At 36.1% G+C, this 18536-nt stretch overlaps 1 protein-coding gene across 2 annotated transcripts in view; it reads left to right on the top strand.

The window, feature by feature from the left end:
• COG6 (component of oligomeric golgi complex 6) overlaps nucleotides 1-18536 on the top strand; it is a 147646-nt gene that overhangs the window by 11836 nt on the left and 117274 nt on the right. Inside the window, exons 3-5 of one of the 2 annotated variants that reach the window (XM_036249983.1) lie at nucleotides 8959-9030; nucleotides 13395-13453; nucleotides 14852-14896. In XM_036249983.1, coding sequence (XP_036105876.1) covers nucleotides 8959-9030; nucleotides 13395-13453; nucleotides 14852-14896 — 176 coding nt within the window. The remainder of the gene's footprint in view (nucleotides 1-8958; nucleotides 9031-13394; nucleotides 13454-14851; nucleotides 14897-18536) is intronic. The other variant, XM_036249984.1, reaches the window with a different exon arrangement.

Raw genomic sequence — 18536 nt, 5'->3', positions numbered from 1 at the left:
GAATTTGTAGCTGTAGAATTGTTGATAATATTTTTTAACGGTCCTTTGTATTTCTGTGGTGTTAGTTATTATTTCTGATTTTGTGTGTTTAGGTTCTCTCTGTTTCTTGGTGAGTCTAGCTAAGGGTCCATCAATCTTGTTTACCTTTTCAAAGAACCAGCTCTTTGTTTCATTGATCCTTTCAATTGTTTTTTTCGGTCTCCATGTCATTTATTTTGGCTCTGATCTTTTCTATTTCCTCCCTTCTACTAGTTTTGGGGTTTTGTTTATGTTTCCTCTCTAGTTCTTCAAGTTGTGAGGTTAGTCTATTAGAAATTTTTCTTGTTCCTTGGGTAGGCCTATAGTGCTATGAACTTCTCTCTCAGAACTGCTTTCACTGCATCATGTATATTTTGTGTTGTGTGTTCATTTTCATTGGTTTCCGGGAAGGTTTTAATTTTTTCCTTCATCTCCATTGTTGAATAACATGCTATTTAGCCTCCATGTTTTCAAATGTCTTTGAATGCTCTTGTTGCAGTTGATTTCTAGTGTCATGCAATTGTGATCTGAGAAGATGTTTGATATGATTTCAATCTTCTTGTACTTGTAGAGACTTATTTTGTGCCCTAACATGTGGTCTGTCTTTGAGAATGTCCCATGTGCACTTTAGAAGAATGTGAATTCTGCAGTTTTGGGGTGCAATTCTTTGTAGATATGTATTAAATCCATTTGATCTAGCGCTTCATTTAGAGTCTTCATTTAGTTAATTTTTTGACTAGATGATTTGTCTGGTGATGTTAGTGGGGTGTTGAAGTTCACTGCTATGAATGTATTGCTGTTGATTTCTCCTTTGAAGCCCTCCAGAAGATTTCTTATATGTTGGTGCTCCTATATTGAGTGCATATATGTTTACCAAGATTATTTCTTCCTGTTGGATCGATGCTTTCAATATTATGTAGTGGCCTTCTTCATCTCTACTTAAGGTCTTCATTTTGAAATCTACTTGATCAGATATGAGAATTGCTTTCCCAGCTTGTTTTTTGTTTGGAAGATTTTTTCCATCCTTCACTTTCAACTTATGTGAGTCTTTTGTTGTGAGGTGGGTCTCTTGTATACAGCATATATATGAGTCATGCTTTCTTATTTAGTCAGCTACTCTGTGTCTTTTTATCAGAGCATTCAAACCATTTACATTTAAGGTGATAATTGATATGTACTTAGTTATTGCCATTTTTGTTTAGTGTGGTTATATTTTTCTTCCTATGTCTTCCACTAATTACAGCAGTCCCTTTAGCATATCTTGCAGTGCTGGTTTGGTGCTAATATATTCCCTTAGCCCTTTTTTTTATCTGGGAAGCTACTTATTTGATCTTCTATTTTGAATGATAGCCTTGCTGGATAATAGTAGTCTTGGATTTAGATCCTTGTTTTTCATGACCTTGATTGCTTTATGCTATTCCCTTCTGGCCTGTAGTGTTTTTGTTGAGAAGTCAGCTGAAAGCCTTTTGGGGTTTTCTTTGTAAGTAACCTGTTGCTTCTCTCTTACTGCCTTTAGGATTCTTGCTTTGTCTTTAATTTTTGGCCTTTTAATTACTATGTGTCTTGGTGTGGGCCTGTTTGGGTTCTTCTTCCTTAGAGCTTTCTGTGCTTCTTCAACATAAATGCCTTCTTTCTTCATCAAGTTAGGAAAGTTTTCTGTTACTATTTGTTCAAATATATTTTCCTACCCTTGCCCATTTTCTTCCTCTTTGGAGACTCCTATGATGCGAATGTTATTACGTTTCCAGTTGTCCCACAGTTCTCTTAAGCTGTCTTCCTGTTTTTTTAATTGTTTTTCCCTTTTGGTTTTCTGATTGGTTGATTTTTTTCTACCCTGTCTTCTAATTCACTGATCTGGTCCTCAGCTTCCTCTACTCTGCTGGTTAGTCCTTCCCATGTGGTCTTTATTTCTGCTATGTCATTGTTCATTTCCACTTGGTTAGTTTTCAGTGTTTCTGTATCTTTACTCATGGTGCTGATATCCTTACTCATGCCTTTGAGCTTCCTCAGGATCATGGCTCTGAACTCTACCTCTGATAATTTGCTTAACTGCAATTCAATTTTGTCATCTTTGATCGAGTTCTCTTGTTCTTTCATTTGGAACTTGTTTCCTTATTTCACTTTTTTGGCTCTCTCTGGGTTTTGGGGCCTGCCTAATTTTTTCTGTGGTTGGTGGTGGTCTGCTGTTTGTGGCTCCTTCTAAAGGGTTTGGATGGGCCTGCATGAGCCCGCATTAAACACCAGTGTCAAGTCTTACTTTCCTGGGTAGATTTTCAAGCCCAGGAAAGGTTCAGTTATCCTCTGGCTTTTTTCTGGTGGCTGGTAGTTTTTGTTACTCAGTGCCTTGGAATGTAGCTCTGGTGTTCTGCCTAAGAGAATTTCCAGAGGGTGGTATATATGCTGGTTATTAATGAGCCTCAATTTTCATTTCTTAGCCTTGCCTGGGAAAGGTTGAATCTCTGAAGGGAGGAGGGCTGCTCCTTTCCCCCACATCTCAGAAGGAGCACACTGGCCACGGTCCTTTGTGGCCACAACTTAGCAAAAACTCTGAGTGCATTCCAAATCCCGGTTGTCCCCACAGAGTTCCAGCCCAGTCTGCCCTCCCTCTGCTGTAGCCTACAGGTTAGTGGCTTTCTGTGCTTTGGTGCAGGCCTGGTCTTCATTCCCCAACGGCACTGCTCACAGCTAAATCTGCTGCTGTCCATAGGCTCCCAGCCCGTCACTCTCTCATGCATCCCCAGATCCTACCAGTGTCCCTGGTTATATGGTCCTGTCCTGCTGCTTTTCTGTTGATTTTTTTTCCGAGGAATTGTCTTTGTTTTAGTTGTAATTTCTGTTTGGTCCTGGAAGATTATCTGTGTAGCTTCCATTCACTCCCTCTCCCTTTTCACATCCTCTAGGGCTATCTTGTGCGTACAGGCCTCTCTGGTGCCCCAGCACCCTGCAGGTCATGCAGGTAACTGGATCACACAGTCCCTTTGGGGACCCGACTCTATGTCTATGTTGTGGGCTGCTGGGTCACACAGGCCTCTCTGGTGCTTCAGCACACCACAGGTCCTGTGGATAACTGGAAGGCACAGTCCCTGCTGGGTTGCACAGGCCTCTGTGGTGCTTCAGCACCCCACAGGTCCTCCAGGTAAGTAGATTGCACAGTCTCTGCTGGGTCCCACAGGCTTCACCGGTGCTTCAGCACCCCTCAGGTCCTGCCGGTAACTAGATTGCCCAGTCCTTGCTGGGTTGTACAGGCCTTTCTGGTGTTTCAGCACCCAGCAGGTCCCACGGGTAACAAGATCGCCCAGTCCTTGCTGGGTTGCACAGGCCTCTCTGGTGCTTCAGCACCCCACAGGTCCCACAGGTAACTGGATGGCACAGTCCCTGCTGGGTTGTACAAGCCTTTCTGGTGCCCCCATTCCCTTCAGGTCCTGTGGGCAGACAGCTGGATCACACCAGCTTCTCTTGGGCTCCGGTTTCCCACTGCTCTTGTGGGCTACTGGGTCGCAGAGCCCTCTCTGGTGCCCCCGCACTGTGCAGGTAACGCGGGCTGGCAGCGGTATCACACCATTTCCTCTCTGGCTCTGCCTTCCCACTGCTTTTGTGAGCTGATCCCGCTGCTGCTAGCTGTGGAGTGCTGCTGCCCAGTGGGGCTCAACTCCTGCTCAGCTTTGCTATAGTTTTTGGGGCTGGGTCTCAGCCACTGGTCTGTGCTTCTATTGCCTGGGGATGGTTGTGTGCTCCCCATCCTCTGTTGCTGGGGTGTATCTCGACTCTGATCGGGTTGCTAGTATGGGGCATCGCCAACACCCATTTTTGATAAAAATGCTCAGCAATGTGGGAATAGAGGGATTATATCTCAACAGAATAAATGCCATATATGAAAAACTTACAGCCAACATCATACTCATTGGGTAAAAACTAAAAGCATTCCTCATAAGAATGGAAACAAGACAAGGATGCCCACTTTTGCCACTCTTATTTAACCTAGTACTGGACGTCTTAGGCACAGCAATTAGACATGAAGAAAATACAAAAGGTATCCAAAGTGGAAAGGAGGAAGTGAAACTGTTATTATTTGCAGATGACATGATATTGTACATGGAAAACCCTAAAGACTCCATCAAAAATCTACTATACTTAATAAATGAATTTGGCAAAATAGCAGGATACAAAATTAATATCAAGAAATCGACAGTATTTTTATACACCAATAATGAAATCACAGAAAAAGAAACTAAGAAGGCAATCCCATTTACCATTGCAGCAAAAAAAAAAAAAAAAGATACCTAGGAATAAACTTAACCAAAGAAGTAAAGGAACTGTTCGCAGAAAACTGCAGGACCTTGAAAAAAGAAATTGGAAGCACATACCTTGTTCATGGATTGGAAGACTTAACATCATTAAAATATCCATATTACCCAAGCAATCAATAGATTTAATCCAATCCCCATCAAAATACCATCAGCATAATTCACAGAACTAGAACAAACACTCCAAATCTTTATATGGAACCCAAAAGGACCCCAAATAGCCACAGCAAACTTGAAAAAGGAGAACAAAGTAGGAAGGATCACATTACCAGATTCCGTTTATACTACAAAGCCAGTCTAATCAAAACAGCCTGGTACTGGCACAAGAACAGGCAGATAGAGCAGTGGAACAGAATAGAGAACCCAGAAATTGACCCAAGACAATATGCTCAGTTAATATTTGACATAGGTGGCAAGACCATACAGTGAAGTCAAGACAGTCTCTTCAATAAATGGTGTTGGGAATATTGGACAGCTACCTGCATAAAAATAAGCTTGAACACCAGCTTGCACCATACACGAGAATAAATTCAAAATGGATAAAAGACTTAAATGTAACTCATGAATCCATAAAAATTCTAGAAGAAAATTTGGGCAACAAAGTCTTAGACATCATAAGCAGCAGAATTTTCACTGGTACAACACCGAAGGCAAAAGAAAGAGGAAAAAAGGAACATATGGGACTACATCAAACTCAAAAGCTTCAGCACAGCGAAAGAAACACCATTAAAATGGAAAGGGATCCCCTATAGGGGATACCATAATTGCCAATGATGCATCAGATAAGTGGTTAATTTCCAAAATATATAGAGTGCTCATACAACCCAACAAAAAGAAGACATAAAACCCAATTAAAAAATGGCCAAAGGACCTAAATAGACACCTCTCCAAACAGGACATACAAATAAATGGCCAAGAGACATATGAAGAAATGCTCAAAATCAGTAATCATCAGAGAGATGCAAATGAAAACAACTAAGAGGTATCACCTCACACTTGTCAGGATGGCCGTCATCAACAAATCATCAAACGTGTTGGCGAGGGTGTAGAGAAAAAGGGACTCTACTTCACTGCTGGTAGGAATGCAGACTGGTGCAGCCACCTGGAAAACACTATGGTGTTACCTCAAAAAGTTAAAAATGGAACTGCCATTTGACCCTGTGATCCCACTTCTAGGATATACCCTAAGAAACCTGAAACACCAATCAGGAAGAATAAATATATTCCTATGTTTATAGCAGCAGCATTTGCAATAGCTGAGATCTGGAAACAACCCAAGTGTCCATCAGTAGATGAGTGGATTAAAAAGCTGTAGTACATGGACACAGTGGAATACTAGCAGCTGTAAGAAAGAAAGATCTCTTATCCTTTGAAATGTCATGGAAGGACCTGGAGAGTATTATGCTAAGTGAAACAAGCCAAGCACAGAAAGACAAATATCACATAATCTCACTTATTTGTGGAATATAATGAACTAAGCAATCTTTTGAACAAAATTAACCCAGAGACATGGAGGTGGGCTACAGACTGACAAGCCTCAGAGGAGAAAGGGGTTTGTGGTGGAAGAGATAAACCACAGAACTTACATGCATGTATGCATGACCAATGAACATAGACAACAAAGCTGGGGATGGGGCAGGGAGGAAGGGGAGGAGAGTGTTAATGGGGGAAAAATGAGAAACATCTGTAAAAAAAAACAATAAAAAATTGAAAATAAAATGAAAGAAAGAAAAAAAGAGCCCCGGGCTGAATAGTTCAGTTGGTTAGAGTATTATCCCAACATGCTAACATTGAGGGTTTGAGCTCCAATCAGGGCACACACAAGAATCAGCCAGTGAATTCCTAAATAAGTGGAACAACAAATTAATGTTTATTTCTCTGTCTGTCTGTCCCTCTCCCAATCAATAATTAATCAAAATAAGAAATAATAGAACTATTATGTTAATTACTGTTTTTGAATCTTCTTTGGTTCCTTATTTGAACAAATTGACTTGAAAAAAATTGAGACAATGGAGAAATTTTAACACTGACTAGATATTTGATATTAAGAGATTACTGTTAAATACTTAGATGTGTAAATAGCATTTATTTTTTTTTAAGAGTCTTCCTTGAAGTACATATAAATATGTTTATGGATGAAATTATATGATATCTGGAATTCAGAATGATTCAGTTTTTTGGGGAAGGAGAAGCTAAATGGGGAGAGAGGAAGAAAGTGGGTACAGAGGTGAAACAAACTGGTCACAAGTTGGTAATTGTTGAACCAGATGATATGTACATGGGCATTCATATTATCTCAACTTCTGGATATTTTTGAAAATTCTGTGTAATAAAAAGGTTTTTAAAGAATTTATTATACTCTTAGTTGTTTTTCACAACCTATAATTTTATTTAATTGGGGGCAAAATGATAGTTTACTATAAGTTGAAACATTTTACAAACAATATAAAAGGTCCCTGAATTACAGTTCAGCAAATCTCTGCATTTAAGTCATATATTAAAAGATGTAATTTCTTTTATTGTACAGAGCCAAACCTATTTAGTATATTATGCTAGCTAAAATAAATATTTGGAGTAGTTTTTCTTGACCTAGCAGATTGATAATGTCATAACTCTTTTTATTAGAATATACAATAAGATTTAAGAGAATGGTAAGATGAGTTTGCTTGTGTATCTTCTGTTGATGATGTAAAGTGTTATCATGCTTCATTAATAATTTATGTCAAAACAGTTTAGGACTTAGTTTAGTAGCTTTAGTAATTTGAATTACATACTGATTATAGTAAAATATAGAGTAACATTTGAAAATATCTGGTGCTATAATTTTTATACTTTTAAAGTACTTAGTAGAGAGAAGGGAAACAAATCTTAATTCTAGAACTAAGATTTATGCTCATATGTATATTTTTTTAAATCCTCATTCAAGGATATTTTTTCATTGATTTTTTTTTTTAGAGAGAGTGGTAGGGAGGGAGGAGAGAGAGAGAGAAACCTCGATGTGAGAGAAGCACATCGATTGATTGCCTTTCACATGACCCCAACTGGTGCTGGAGATTGAACCCACAACTGAGGTACGAGCACTCGACTGGAAATCGAACCTGTGACTCTTTGGTCTGTGTGCTGACACTTTAACCACTGAGCCAAACCGGCCAGGGCTATGCTCAAGTTCTTTTAAGTGATTTCCTAACTGTGGTTCATCCTCATGTTTTATTTATTTATTAAAAAAAATTCTTTTTTTCTTATTCGTTTTTAGAGAGAGAGAAAGGGAGAGAGAGAAAGAGATAGAAAGATTGATGAGAGAGAACATTGATTGGCTGTCTTCTGCATGCCACCTACTGGGGATTTGGCTACAACCGAGGCATGTTCCCTGACTGGGAATCGAACTTGACCTCTTGGTGCCTAGGTTGATGCTCAGCCAGAGCCACACAGAGCTACTTAGCCAGGGCTTGACTGCCTTCTTATCTCTTGCCCCTGATTGGCTCATCTGTTCATAAAACTGTCCAGTTTCTGTTGGTAGGTCTGTACATTGTGTTGAAGGTTTACAGTAAGACCCTGTCTACCACTGAAACTGTCATTCCTTGCATATCTTTCTGTTATGTGACACTGAACTGAATTGGGAAACAGAAGATAACAGTGAAGTATGAAGCTAAATGTGATTTTGTGACATCATATTTTCATATTAAGAGATTGATTCAGTCAAGCCTAGAGGATGGTTCATCAAAGAGCCTGCAGGACCTGTTAGAAAATTTAAGAAAAAAAAAATTCCATGGAAGAGAGAACAGTTGACCTAAACTAAACTAGTAGTTGTTTGGATAGTTGAAATGGGTAAGACGTATACATTTAGGGGTATAAATGACAGGACTGAGTGACCAATTAAATTCATGTGCATTTGGGTGGGGCTGGAGGTGGAAATACATATGGAGAGAACATTACTGAGAAAATTATCAGATTTGAGGCACTATCTAATATGTGATGTCTTTCAGAAAGATAAGAGGAGGCACTGTTGTTAGTTTGTGGGGTTTTCTAATTTGTTTTTATTAATTTAAGTTACAAATAATTCATTATGGAAAAGTTAGATAATAAAGTCAGAAATATAAACAATTTATGAGCCTGTCATCCAGAAATAACTATTAGTAATATTTTATTGTATAGAAGTATTTTTTCTATGTTCTTTTGCACATATATATGTATTTTTCTAAAAAATGGGAGACATTGTGTATTGTTTTGTAATACTTTTTTAAACCTTATATAGACATCTTCTCATGTCAATAAATGCGCACTGTGCATGCACGCAGCACACACACATACACACAGTCACTGTTAATGTATGCACAGATTGGAAATATTTCAAATTTTCTATTTGTTTTAGGCAACTGTGTTTATCATCATATGAAGTATATTGTTGCACACTTATATGATTAATTCCTTTGAATACATTCTTTGTATTAGAATTTCTGAATAAAGAAGTGTTAATAATGTTAAAGCATTTGCCATTTTTTATTATTTTACTAGTTTTACATCTTTTCTAACACTAAATGTTACTCTTTTTAATAATTTCCAGTCTTAAATATGGGATATTTTGTCATGTTCTGGCAAAAAAAATTCATGGGTTGAAAATCAGGGTCTCTTTTTTTAGGAACTTGAAAGCATAAATGAAGATGTTCAAGCAATGAATAGCTGTTGTCAAGATATGACAAGTCGCTTACAGGTACTGTATAATGGCTTGATTTTAGCATAATTCCTGGTACAAAGTAAGCTTTCAAAAACTGTTCGATAGGTCTATAAAAGGTATGGATATCTGCTACATCATGTCCTGTAGGAAGTTTGTAATATTGTTCAGTTAACTCCAGAAGCCTTTACAGTTTAATTTGGCTGGTACAGAGCTATCTGTGTAGAATTTTGATAAACCTTTCAATACCATAAGTATCCCATAAATCCAGCAGAAATGAATCCCTTAGTAGAAAGCCTTAGCGGTAAGTTGAAACTAAAGCTGTGCCCGATAAAGACCTGGCTTAATTATGATTCATGTCCAGCCTAAAATAAATTTCAGGAAAATATGTGTAATTTCACTCATAGTCTGTTTATTAAAGCTCTTCTGAACCTCTAGTTTAGCATCAAATATTTGGCAGTAGAGTTAGCATTTAATCTGATTACTCAGTATTGTAATTCTGGAATAGTGAATAGAATAGGTTCTTACTAAGTTAAAAGTCAGTTATGATTATGTCTACTGCTTTCATATTTTTATTCCAAACTTTAACCTGTAAGATTTTCTTGGACCTATTGACAGCTATAGCTCTTCTAGGAAGAATCATGAATCTATGCATATTCCATAAAGTAAACTTGTAGGTACTTGTGTGATCTGTCTGCAGAACTAGTCTATTTTGTTTATAAAATTTTAGCTTTCTTAGTCTTGTCTAAATATTTTTATTCTTACCTAATGTATCAAATATTATTAGCATGTTTATTTTCTAAACTTCAGATCTTTGTTATATTACCTAAATAATCATACACACTGCTAAGTGTTGCCATTTCGCTTTTTTTGCACATTACTTTTGTTGCTTAGTAATTGATTTTGTTTGACTCTTCTTTTTAACTTTTTAAAAATTTTCTTTTCTTCTAGCTTCTATGATTTAATGCCTTTCCTCAAACTATATAAGTTTTTCTGCATTACACTTTTTTATTTTATTTTATAGTATTAAGTTTATATTTTGTGTTAGATTAGTTTCCTTTTCTTTTTCTTTTTTGTCCTCACCCGAGGACATCTTCCCATTTTTTGTTCAGATAGAGTGGGAGGGAGAGAGAGGAAGAGAGAGAGAGAGAAACATTGAAGTGAAAGGTACACACTGAGTGCTGCCACCCACACGACCAACCAGGGCTGGGGACAAACTGCAACCCAGGTACGGCGCTCTTAGTGGGAACCGAACCTGGGTCTCTGTGGACCACAGGCCAACACTCTAACCGCCAAGCCAAACCATCCAGAGTCTTAGTTTCCTCTTCTTTTCTTTTTCTTTTTTGTGGTATGTGCCCCTAGCAGGAACCGTTTCCTCTTCTTAATGTAGTGCCTCTTATTTTCTAATTCTTATCCTTAATTATATTTTTATTCTTTTAATATACCTATTTTGATGTATAAAATATCAAAATATTACTACTTTATGCAACTTTCAAAACAGTTTATAAGTATTTTAAATCACAAAGTGTCATCTATTTTTGTCTTTTGTATTTCCTTTGAATCCTCAGTCCTCTTTCTTCCCTATAATGGCATAAAACTCTTCCTTTTTTTTTTTTTATATCAACTTTACTGAGAAATAATTTATATACAAAAATAAACTACATTCATTTGAAGTATACAAATCCATGCATTTTTATAGTTTTATGCACTTGTGAAACAACCATTATTCATCAAGAAGTAGAATATCTTCATTACTGCAAGATGTCTTCATAGATTTGTATATTGAATATTTAAAAATATTTTATATTTATTGTTTACATCCATTCTTTAAAACTTAATTAAATTTATTGGGGGTACAATTAGATAACAACATTATATAGGTTTCAGGTTTACAATTCTATAATACTTTGTGCTCAGCATCCTAAGTGAAATAAGTTAGGTGGAAAAGGACAATAACCGTATGATTACACTCGTGTGTGATACATAAATTTTTGATTCTTAGACTAGTAGGTATTAGATCCATGATTTTGAAAGTTTTGTTAATATACTGGCACTAATTTATTTGGGTATAGTGTTGTTGTAATCTTAATAGTACCCACTTATACTATCAACTCTAGAGTAATGTTTTCAATTCATTTATTTATAAAGAAAAGTTTATCTTGGTAACTCCCTTCCCTTTTATATTATAGTGTGTTATAAGAACTAATTTAATTAGTTAATTGTTTTTTAAAAATGCTTTAGATTTGGGACATTTTAGAAATTACTATTATGAGATACATTTAGAAATTTAATCAGTAATTTTTTTGTATGCTATGGTTTATCCCTTTGGCTGTGGTATTACTTTAATAAATTGCATTTGGAGTCATCTTTAACATTTAAGATAAATTAACTGAAAATTGTTTTAGGATAATAATCTTTACTAGTATTAAACATTATTTTGGGATCTTTACTACAATTTATAAATGAAGAGTCAGGAAATATGCAAAAATTCTTATTGCATAACATTGTATTCAAGTATATTTCAGTGATTAATTGATGGTGTTGATTGTAAGATACACTCTCAATTTAATAATGACTGAGGCTGAAAACAAGCTAGGAAGCACTTTATGATACTGATTTTTGTGAAGCACTCTTTTTTTCTCCCACAAATATTAAAATGTTTAGAATTGAAATATTTTTAAATATTGTACAAGGCAAGATAAAGGATGGAAGTGGATCTTTAAAGCATAGTGGCATTAGGAAAGATAAACATTTGAAGAAGTTACTGAATTTGAAGAGTAATAATTTAAGAAGAGTACTGTGGGTGCTGTCTTGTGTGTCTCCATTCATTAAAAGTTTGTAATCTGCTCAATTATCTAGGTTTAAATCTATTTTCTTAAAAATATCTACTATTTGTTGGGCACTTAATTTGGTTGCAAGGAACACAGACTCAAAATAGCTTTACTAGAGATGGGGTTGAGACTCTGTTATTGACTGATGGGAGATGTATAAATCAGTAAGACAGAAAATTTCATTGACAATCTGAATTAGTCTTTAAGAACCCAGATCTTATTCATTTGAGATGACATGGAGGGACCAGGAGAGTATTATGATAAGCTAAACAAGCCAAGCAGAGAAAGACAAATATCACACAATCTCACTTATTTGTGGAATATAATGAACTAAATAAACTGATGAATAAAATTGACCCAGAGACATAGAGGTAGGGTACAGACTGACAAACCTCAGAAGAGAGGGTGTTGGGGGGAAGAGATAAACCACAGAACTTATATGCATGTATGCATAACCAATGGTCATAGACAACAAAGCTGGGGATGGGTTGGAGGGGATGGGGAGGAGGATGTCAAAGGAGGAAAAAGGAGAAACATCTGTAACAAAAACAAATTAATAAATATAATTAAAAAATAAATAAAAGAACCCAGAACTTGATGGTGGTGCTGGGGAGGAGTGTTTCTAGATCTAATGCAGCTCTAGAAACATTACCAGTACAACCTTGGTTCTGTTTTGTACTGACCCAGCATGAAAATGACTCAGTATCTTCATTTGCTTTCTCTGGTATTCCCTCTTTAACAGACTGCCCCCACTCTGTGTGTTTTGTCTACTTTATAATTTCCATTTACTGGTGGCTTTATGTATATAAAATTCTGGCTCGCTTAATATTCCCTCAAGGCATGGACTCTCTGTCTCTGCCTTACAACCACTTGTTTTTTCTCTCATTGCTAAATGCCTTATATTCAGGTCTTTGAGAGAATCTGATTGACTACATTTGTCTTTTGTTTCAATCCACTTTATGAGTATTTGCCTATTGGATAGAACACTTTATTTTCCAAGTCTTCACTCCTGATCCTTTTAGCTCTGGTTAGTGGGAGGGAGGATTGCTTGGTATGAAACTTGGTCAGGAACAGCCTGTGTCTATTAGATAGGGCTCTCTCTAATCTTCACCAAAATCACACATGAGGAGTAGTTTATATATCTCAACTCCCAAATTTTTTCTTTATCTTGGACATTTCTGACGGGTTCTATAGTATTTCAGTGACTTAACTTACAACTCCATCTCATGGTTTCTCAACATGTGCATAACTGAAGTAATTTTCTTTACCCTTAACTTGCTCTTCCACTGCTTCTGTTTCACAGAAAGCATCATGGACCATTAAATTCCTTAGCATCCTGCTAGCTTTTTCTTTCTTATAAGCCTTAGTATTATGTGTGAGTTTTTCTTGGTAAAGATAGTGTATATGCCTTAAAACATCTGTTTCAATTATGACTCAGGCATTTTATAAATTTTCGAGTTCTGGAGTGTGTCTCATGGCCATAAGTCTGAACTTTAGTAAGTGGTAGTATTAGTTTTCTAAAGTATAATAAAATTAAAATGTACTGATTACTAAATATGTTTATAATTTTAGGCAGCAAAGGAACAGACTCAAGATTTAATTGTAAAAACCACTAAGCTTCAAGCTGAAAGGTAAGTTTTTCTTTATATAGTCACCTCTTCATTAATTTGGAGATTAAATGGAATGAAAACATGATTCAAAATTGTTACAATAGTAAAATAAACATAAGACAGTAGCTTAGGAACATTAAACTTGATACAGAGTTTAAGGGATTATTCCTTTTTTGGAGGTGATAATGTGTTGTTTGCTATAGAAGTAAATGATTACTTTTTAAAATGTAAGTATTTTTAGATTTTTGATAATTATTTTTTATAATTGTCTCGTTTTAATTATGATTAATGTTCTATGGTATATTCAAGAGTTAATTGTATAACTTATTCTTGGAGTAGTTTACAATAGACATACTAATATTTGTTGATCGAATCAATGTGTGAATGAAGATGAGTACAATATGGATTCATGTATTGTAGTGTGTATTAGACTCTCTTGTTATTTACTGTTGGTTTGACTGTCTCTCTTTTCCTAGTGCACTGTGAGCTCCTTGAGAACAGTGACAATTTCTTATTCTCTTTGTGTCTCTAGTACCTAACATGTCAGTTCAATAAAAAATTTTTAAGTGCATGGATATAGAATGCCACTATTCTGATGTCAGGAAAGGAACATAAAAACTGAAAAATAAGCATTATTGGAGCTTGTAACATATATGGGATTCCGATTAATGTCTACAGGAGGCAGTATTAGAACATTGTGCTTCTATTTATATTTTCTCAAAGCTATTTAAGTAAGGTTATGTTCATTGTTTTAGTAAGCCAATTAAAGTGTTTTGGTCTGATAAGCTTTTGGCAAGTGAAAATTTGTGACATTCTAGTGTCCCAAGAGCTATAGATATGTTGTGTTAAGTGGGCATTTGTATGAATGTAAGGAAATTGCATAGCAGGAATTATGACACAGATTGCTGGGAGCTGGACTTTTTAAAAAAAATCTTCATCTGAGGATATTTTTTGCATTGATTTCTAGAGACTTTGAGCAGAATTTGAACTCGTGACCCTTTGGTTCAAGGGCCAACACTGTAACCACTGAACACACCAGCCAGGGCTCTTTTTCCATTTTTAAATAACTTTTCCAGTTTTCTTTTTTACAAGAAAATTTGTTAAGCAATTAGCTTTAGAAATAGAAATTTGATGGGCTTATTTGGATAACACGTTATTCTCATTCAGACAGATGTATACAGGATATGAGTATTTTTCCAGCTGAAGGTCAGTCATTGTGACAGTTGATGCTCTAATAGGTCAAGTTTGATGTGGAATTGTCTTCAGAGAGCTGCAGCTTAACATTTTCCCTTAGTATTTGGTTGATCGAATATGTTTTTCACTGATGATCTAGAAAGGCTAAATCTACATGATCATACTTCCATTGTTTTTAATACTATTGAAATCACTATTCATTATGTTTTATTGTCTCTTATAAAGGCCCACCAGCCAAATTTCTCTCTGGACTCAGAAAAATAACCTCTGGTGAATGTTTTTTTTTGTTTTTTTTTTGAGGTATAGTATGTTAATGTGGGAAGAATGTAGGCTTTGAAGACAAAAAATGGAATTCTAATCTAAATCTTGGGTATAATCTCATTAGGTTTTTAATTTTGTACAAGTTATTTCTTAATCACCCATAGCCTCAGTTTCTACCTCTGATAAAAGAAAATAATATCTATGTGATGATTAAGTGATTTATATTGGTACAAAACACTGCCTGATATACATCAGGGACTGTTACTCCTCCATCCCCTGCCCCTTTTGGTTAAATAAAGAAAGTTGTGCAGCTCATTTTGCTTCTACATTGGCTGTGCTGGCTAGGAAGCTTAGCCTATCTTGCACTTAGTTGTAGTAGTTTTCATCAGCTACGTTATTCTGTCTCATTCTATCTCTTTATTTCTTATTTAATTTTTAGTAGTTTTAATTGTTATTTATTTAAACTATTTTAAGGTTTTTAATTGGTAACAGAAATATAGAACTGTTGCTTTTGCACAACTATTCATATAAAAATATATTACAGAAGCATATGTCTGAAGTAGAGGAGCATCCAACCTCTTTTCTTCCTCTCTTATTTACATGTATAAAATTTAGAGAAGAAAATTAAAATTAGATGTAACTTCACCACCCAGACATAGCCACTATTAATATTTTGGTGTATTTCCTCCCAGAGTGAGTATGTAGTTATATTTTACTTTATTCACTTAGCATTTTATGTGCATTTTGCTATATCTTTTATTTTGAAAGCCTGTTTTTTTTTAATGGTGGCATTATTTGTCTTGTGAACAAACCAACATATGTGTAAGCATTCTTAAGTTATTGAATATTTATATTTTCATTAAAAATAATGGTTTGGTAAATGCTTTTAAATCATTATATGCATTTCAGATTATTTCCTTAAAATATAGGATATATTCCTATATTATTAATGAATCAAATGGTGGAAACTTAAAAAAAATACTGAAGTATATTGCCTAAATTTCTCTCCAAAAGGGTTATATACCATTTACACTTCCATCAGCAATGCATGAGACTATTTCTTTTATTAATCCATTGTCAATAGTAGGATTGTCATTAAAAACTTTGACAATTTTATAAATGAAAAATCATGTCACACTTTTAATTTACATTTCATTGAATATTGATGAATCAGCCTTTTAAAAAAATTTTGTTTTGCCATTTATATTTCTTCACTTTTTTGTTTTGAATATATCTTATGCCCATTTTTTTTCCTGTTAGTTTTTTTCTTATTGTTTTAAAGTTATTTGGTGGAGGTAATCCTAGAAGGTAGCATTTAAATATTACAAAGGCATATTTTCAAGGGAGAAAAACAGCACTACAATATTCGTAAGTCATGTTCTGGAATGATTTGGAGAAATTATTATAAAGATTAAATAGTCTTTTTATTTTAAATATTCAGGCAGTGTATGAATACATGCCCTAAAAATTTACATATGTGTGTGTATGGGTTTTTTTGAAATGAGGGTTGCTATAACATTTTTCTATGACTTACGTTTTGTACCTAAAAAATACCTTATAGATCATTTTGTTAGCACATATCTGCTGCAATTCCATAGTATATATTTGTCATTTTTATTTATATACTGTATTATATAACATAGTATACAATGATTACATGAACACATCTCAAATATTCTAGAAATTATTTATAATAACCATTTATATGTTTTATGTTAACATTTTATATATTATTTGTTTAGATATTAAAAACCTTCCAAAAGTTACCATACTTCAATTATGATGAAGATGAGGAAAGTTGTGCATCAGATGTACTTTTTGTCACACCAGACCTCAGATTAGAGCCTTTACATATTTAGGTTTCTGCTAAAGCTATTAGATTGTACAGATATACTTCCAAACCAAATCAATCAAATTGTTGGACCATCTAACAATAACTTTCTGTCAGAACGGTAGAAATTTATGTGGTAAAACTAAAGAATAGTTGATTTATTGTTAGAATTTTTTCCATCACTATTTTAAATGTTGTCATCTTAAGATACCAAACCCTTGCTTTAGAAGTGTGGCCATTGTAAACATATTTTTGGACCAAATCTTTTGCAGATTTAGAACCTATGGTTCAAAGTTTTTACTTTTTTAATCAATTTTAAATACAGTCAACCATATTATTTTGAATGAACTTTAGTGATTAGGGGGATATGATCAAAATAGGTAATACTTGATTTGGTAAAAAGAAAATGACACTATAAAGATATTAATTTTTCTTTGTGCCTAACATAGACTCTAAAGATTCAAAAGAAGCTCCAAAAGAATTTAGTTGCAATGGTTAATTTGTATGGCCTCAAATAAGTTTATGAAGTTTCATAATTATTTTAAACCCTGTATGATAATTATTGGAACTTTATGTAAGAGTATTAAACTGCCACAGGTGCATCTTAAACTCCAGAGGCTAAGCCCCCGCGGGAACCTGTGGGGACTTCTACCTGTCCAGAGGGTTCTTTGTCTTTCCCCTGCCAGTCGCCAGTGGAATGTGCCCCTGCCCTCCTGGCTCCACCTATCCACCACCTGTACCTGAGTTCTGTCTAGGACCTCCTGTAATGAATGGGGCCATGGAATATGTGCTGCCCTCACCACTGCCTACCCTGGGCCCACAGAACCACCCGTCAGTGTTTCCACTCCTGCTGTTTCTATGGCCATAGAAACAGCTGCCAGTGCCTTTTACAACCCAGGCAGTCCACACAACCTCTACATGACCATGAACCAGCCTCTGTCACTTCCCTACTGCCCCCTTCCCCCAACCCCCCTCTACCCCAGGAAGATAAGATTTAGTAGACCCCTCACCCTCTGTCTCCTGCCTCTCCCTTTTTCCTTCCCCTCCCCTAGGGGCTGAATCTGGGGTGGGTGGTAATAGGGGGCCTTGTTCTTCCAGGTCTGATGGCAAAACACCAGGATGAAAGGGAAGGGCCCCTTAACTCAGACCTGTGCCTCCAGCTTCCCATACTATCCCAGAGCTCACACGTGCTCAGTGCACTTCCTTCTCAACATCTATGGGGCTCTCCTTGGGAGCGAGGACAGCCCCCTCCACCACCACATTCATGTCATGCTTTATTAGCTTCTACCCAAGAAGGGACTCTCTGGCCTCCTCCTCTGCCACATTTTTTTTCTTTTTCTCTCTCTCTTTTTTTTTTTATCCTCACCCGAGGACATTTTTCCATTTTTTTGTTCAGGTAGAGTGGGAGGGAGAGAGAGGAACAGAGAGAGAGAGAGAGAGAAACATCGACGTGAAAGGAATACATCGAGTGGCTGCCACCTGCAAAACCGACCAGGGCCGGGGACAAACTGCAACCAAGGTACGCACCCTTAGCGGGAACCGAACCCCGGTCTCTCAGGACCGCAGGTCAACGCTCTAACCGCTGAGCCAAACCGGCCAGGGCATCCACATTTTTTTCCGTAGCTACTTTATCCTCAGCCTAGCCTTGTGTCCTCCAGAGGACCCAATCAGCTCTGCTCACATTCCCTGCACTCTGGTTGGTCTGTGACTCGCTGTGGGGGCCAACCTCCTGCCCCAGTCACACCTGTCTTTCTTGCCTTGACCTTGGTCATTCTTTTGCCACTGCTGTGAGACTTTTGGAGCTTTAACATGAGCTTC

This window comes from Molossus molossus, unplaced genomic scaffold, assembly GCF_014108415.1.
Source record: "Molossus molossus isolate mMolMol1 unplaced genomic scaffold, mMolMol1.p scaffold_m16_p_9, whole genome shotgun sequence".
Classification (NCBI taxonomy): domain Eukaryota; kingdom Metazoa; phylum Chordata; class Mammalia; order Chiroptera; family Molossidae; genus Molossus; species Molossus molossus.
Note: the sequence above shows the minus strand (reverse complement) of the source record. Positions and strands in the feature narration are given on the sequence as shown.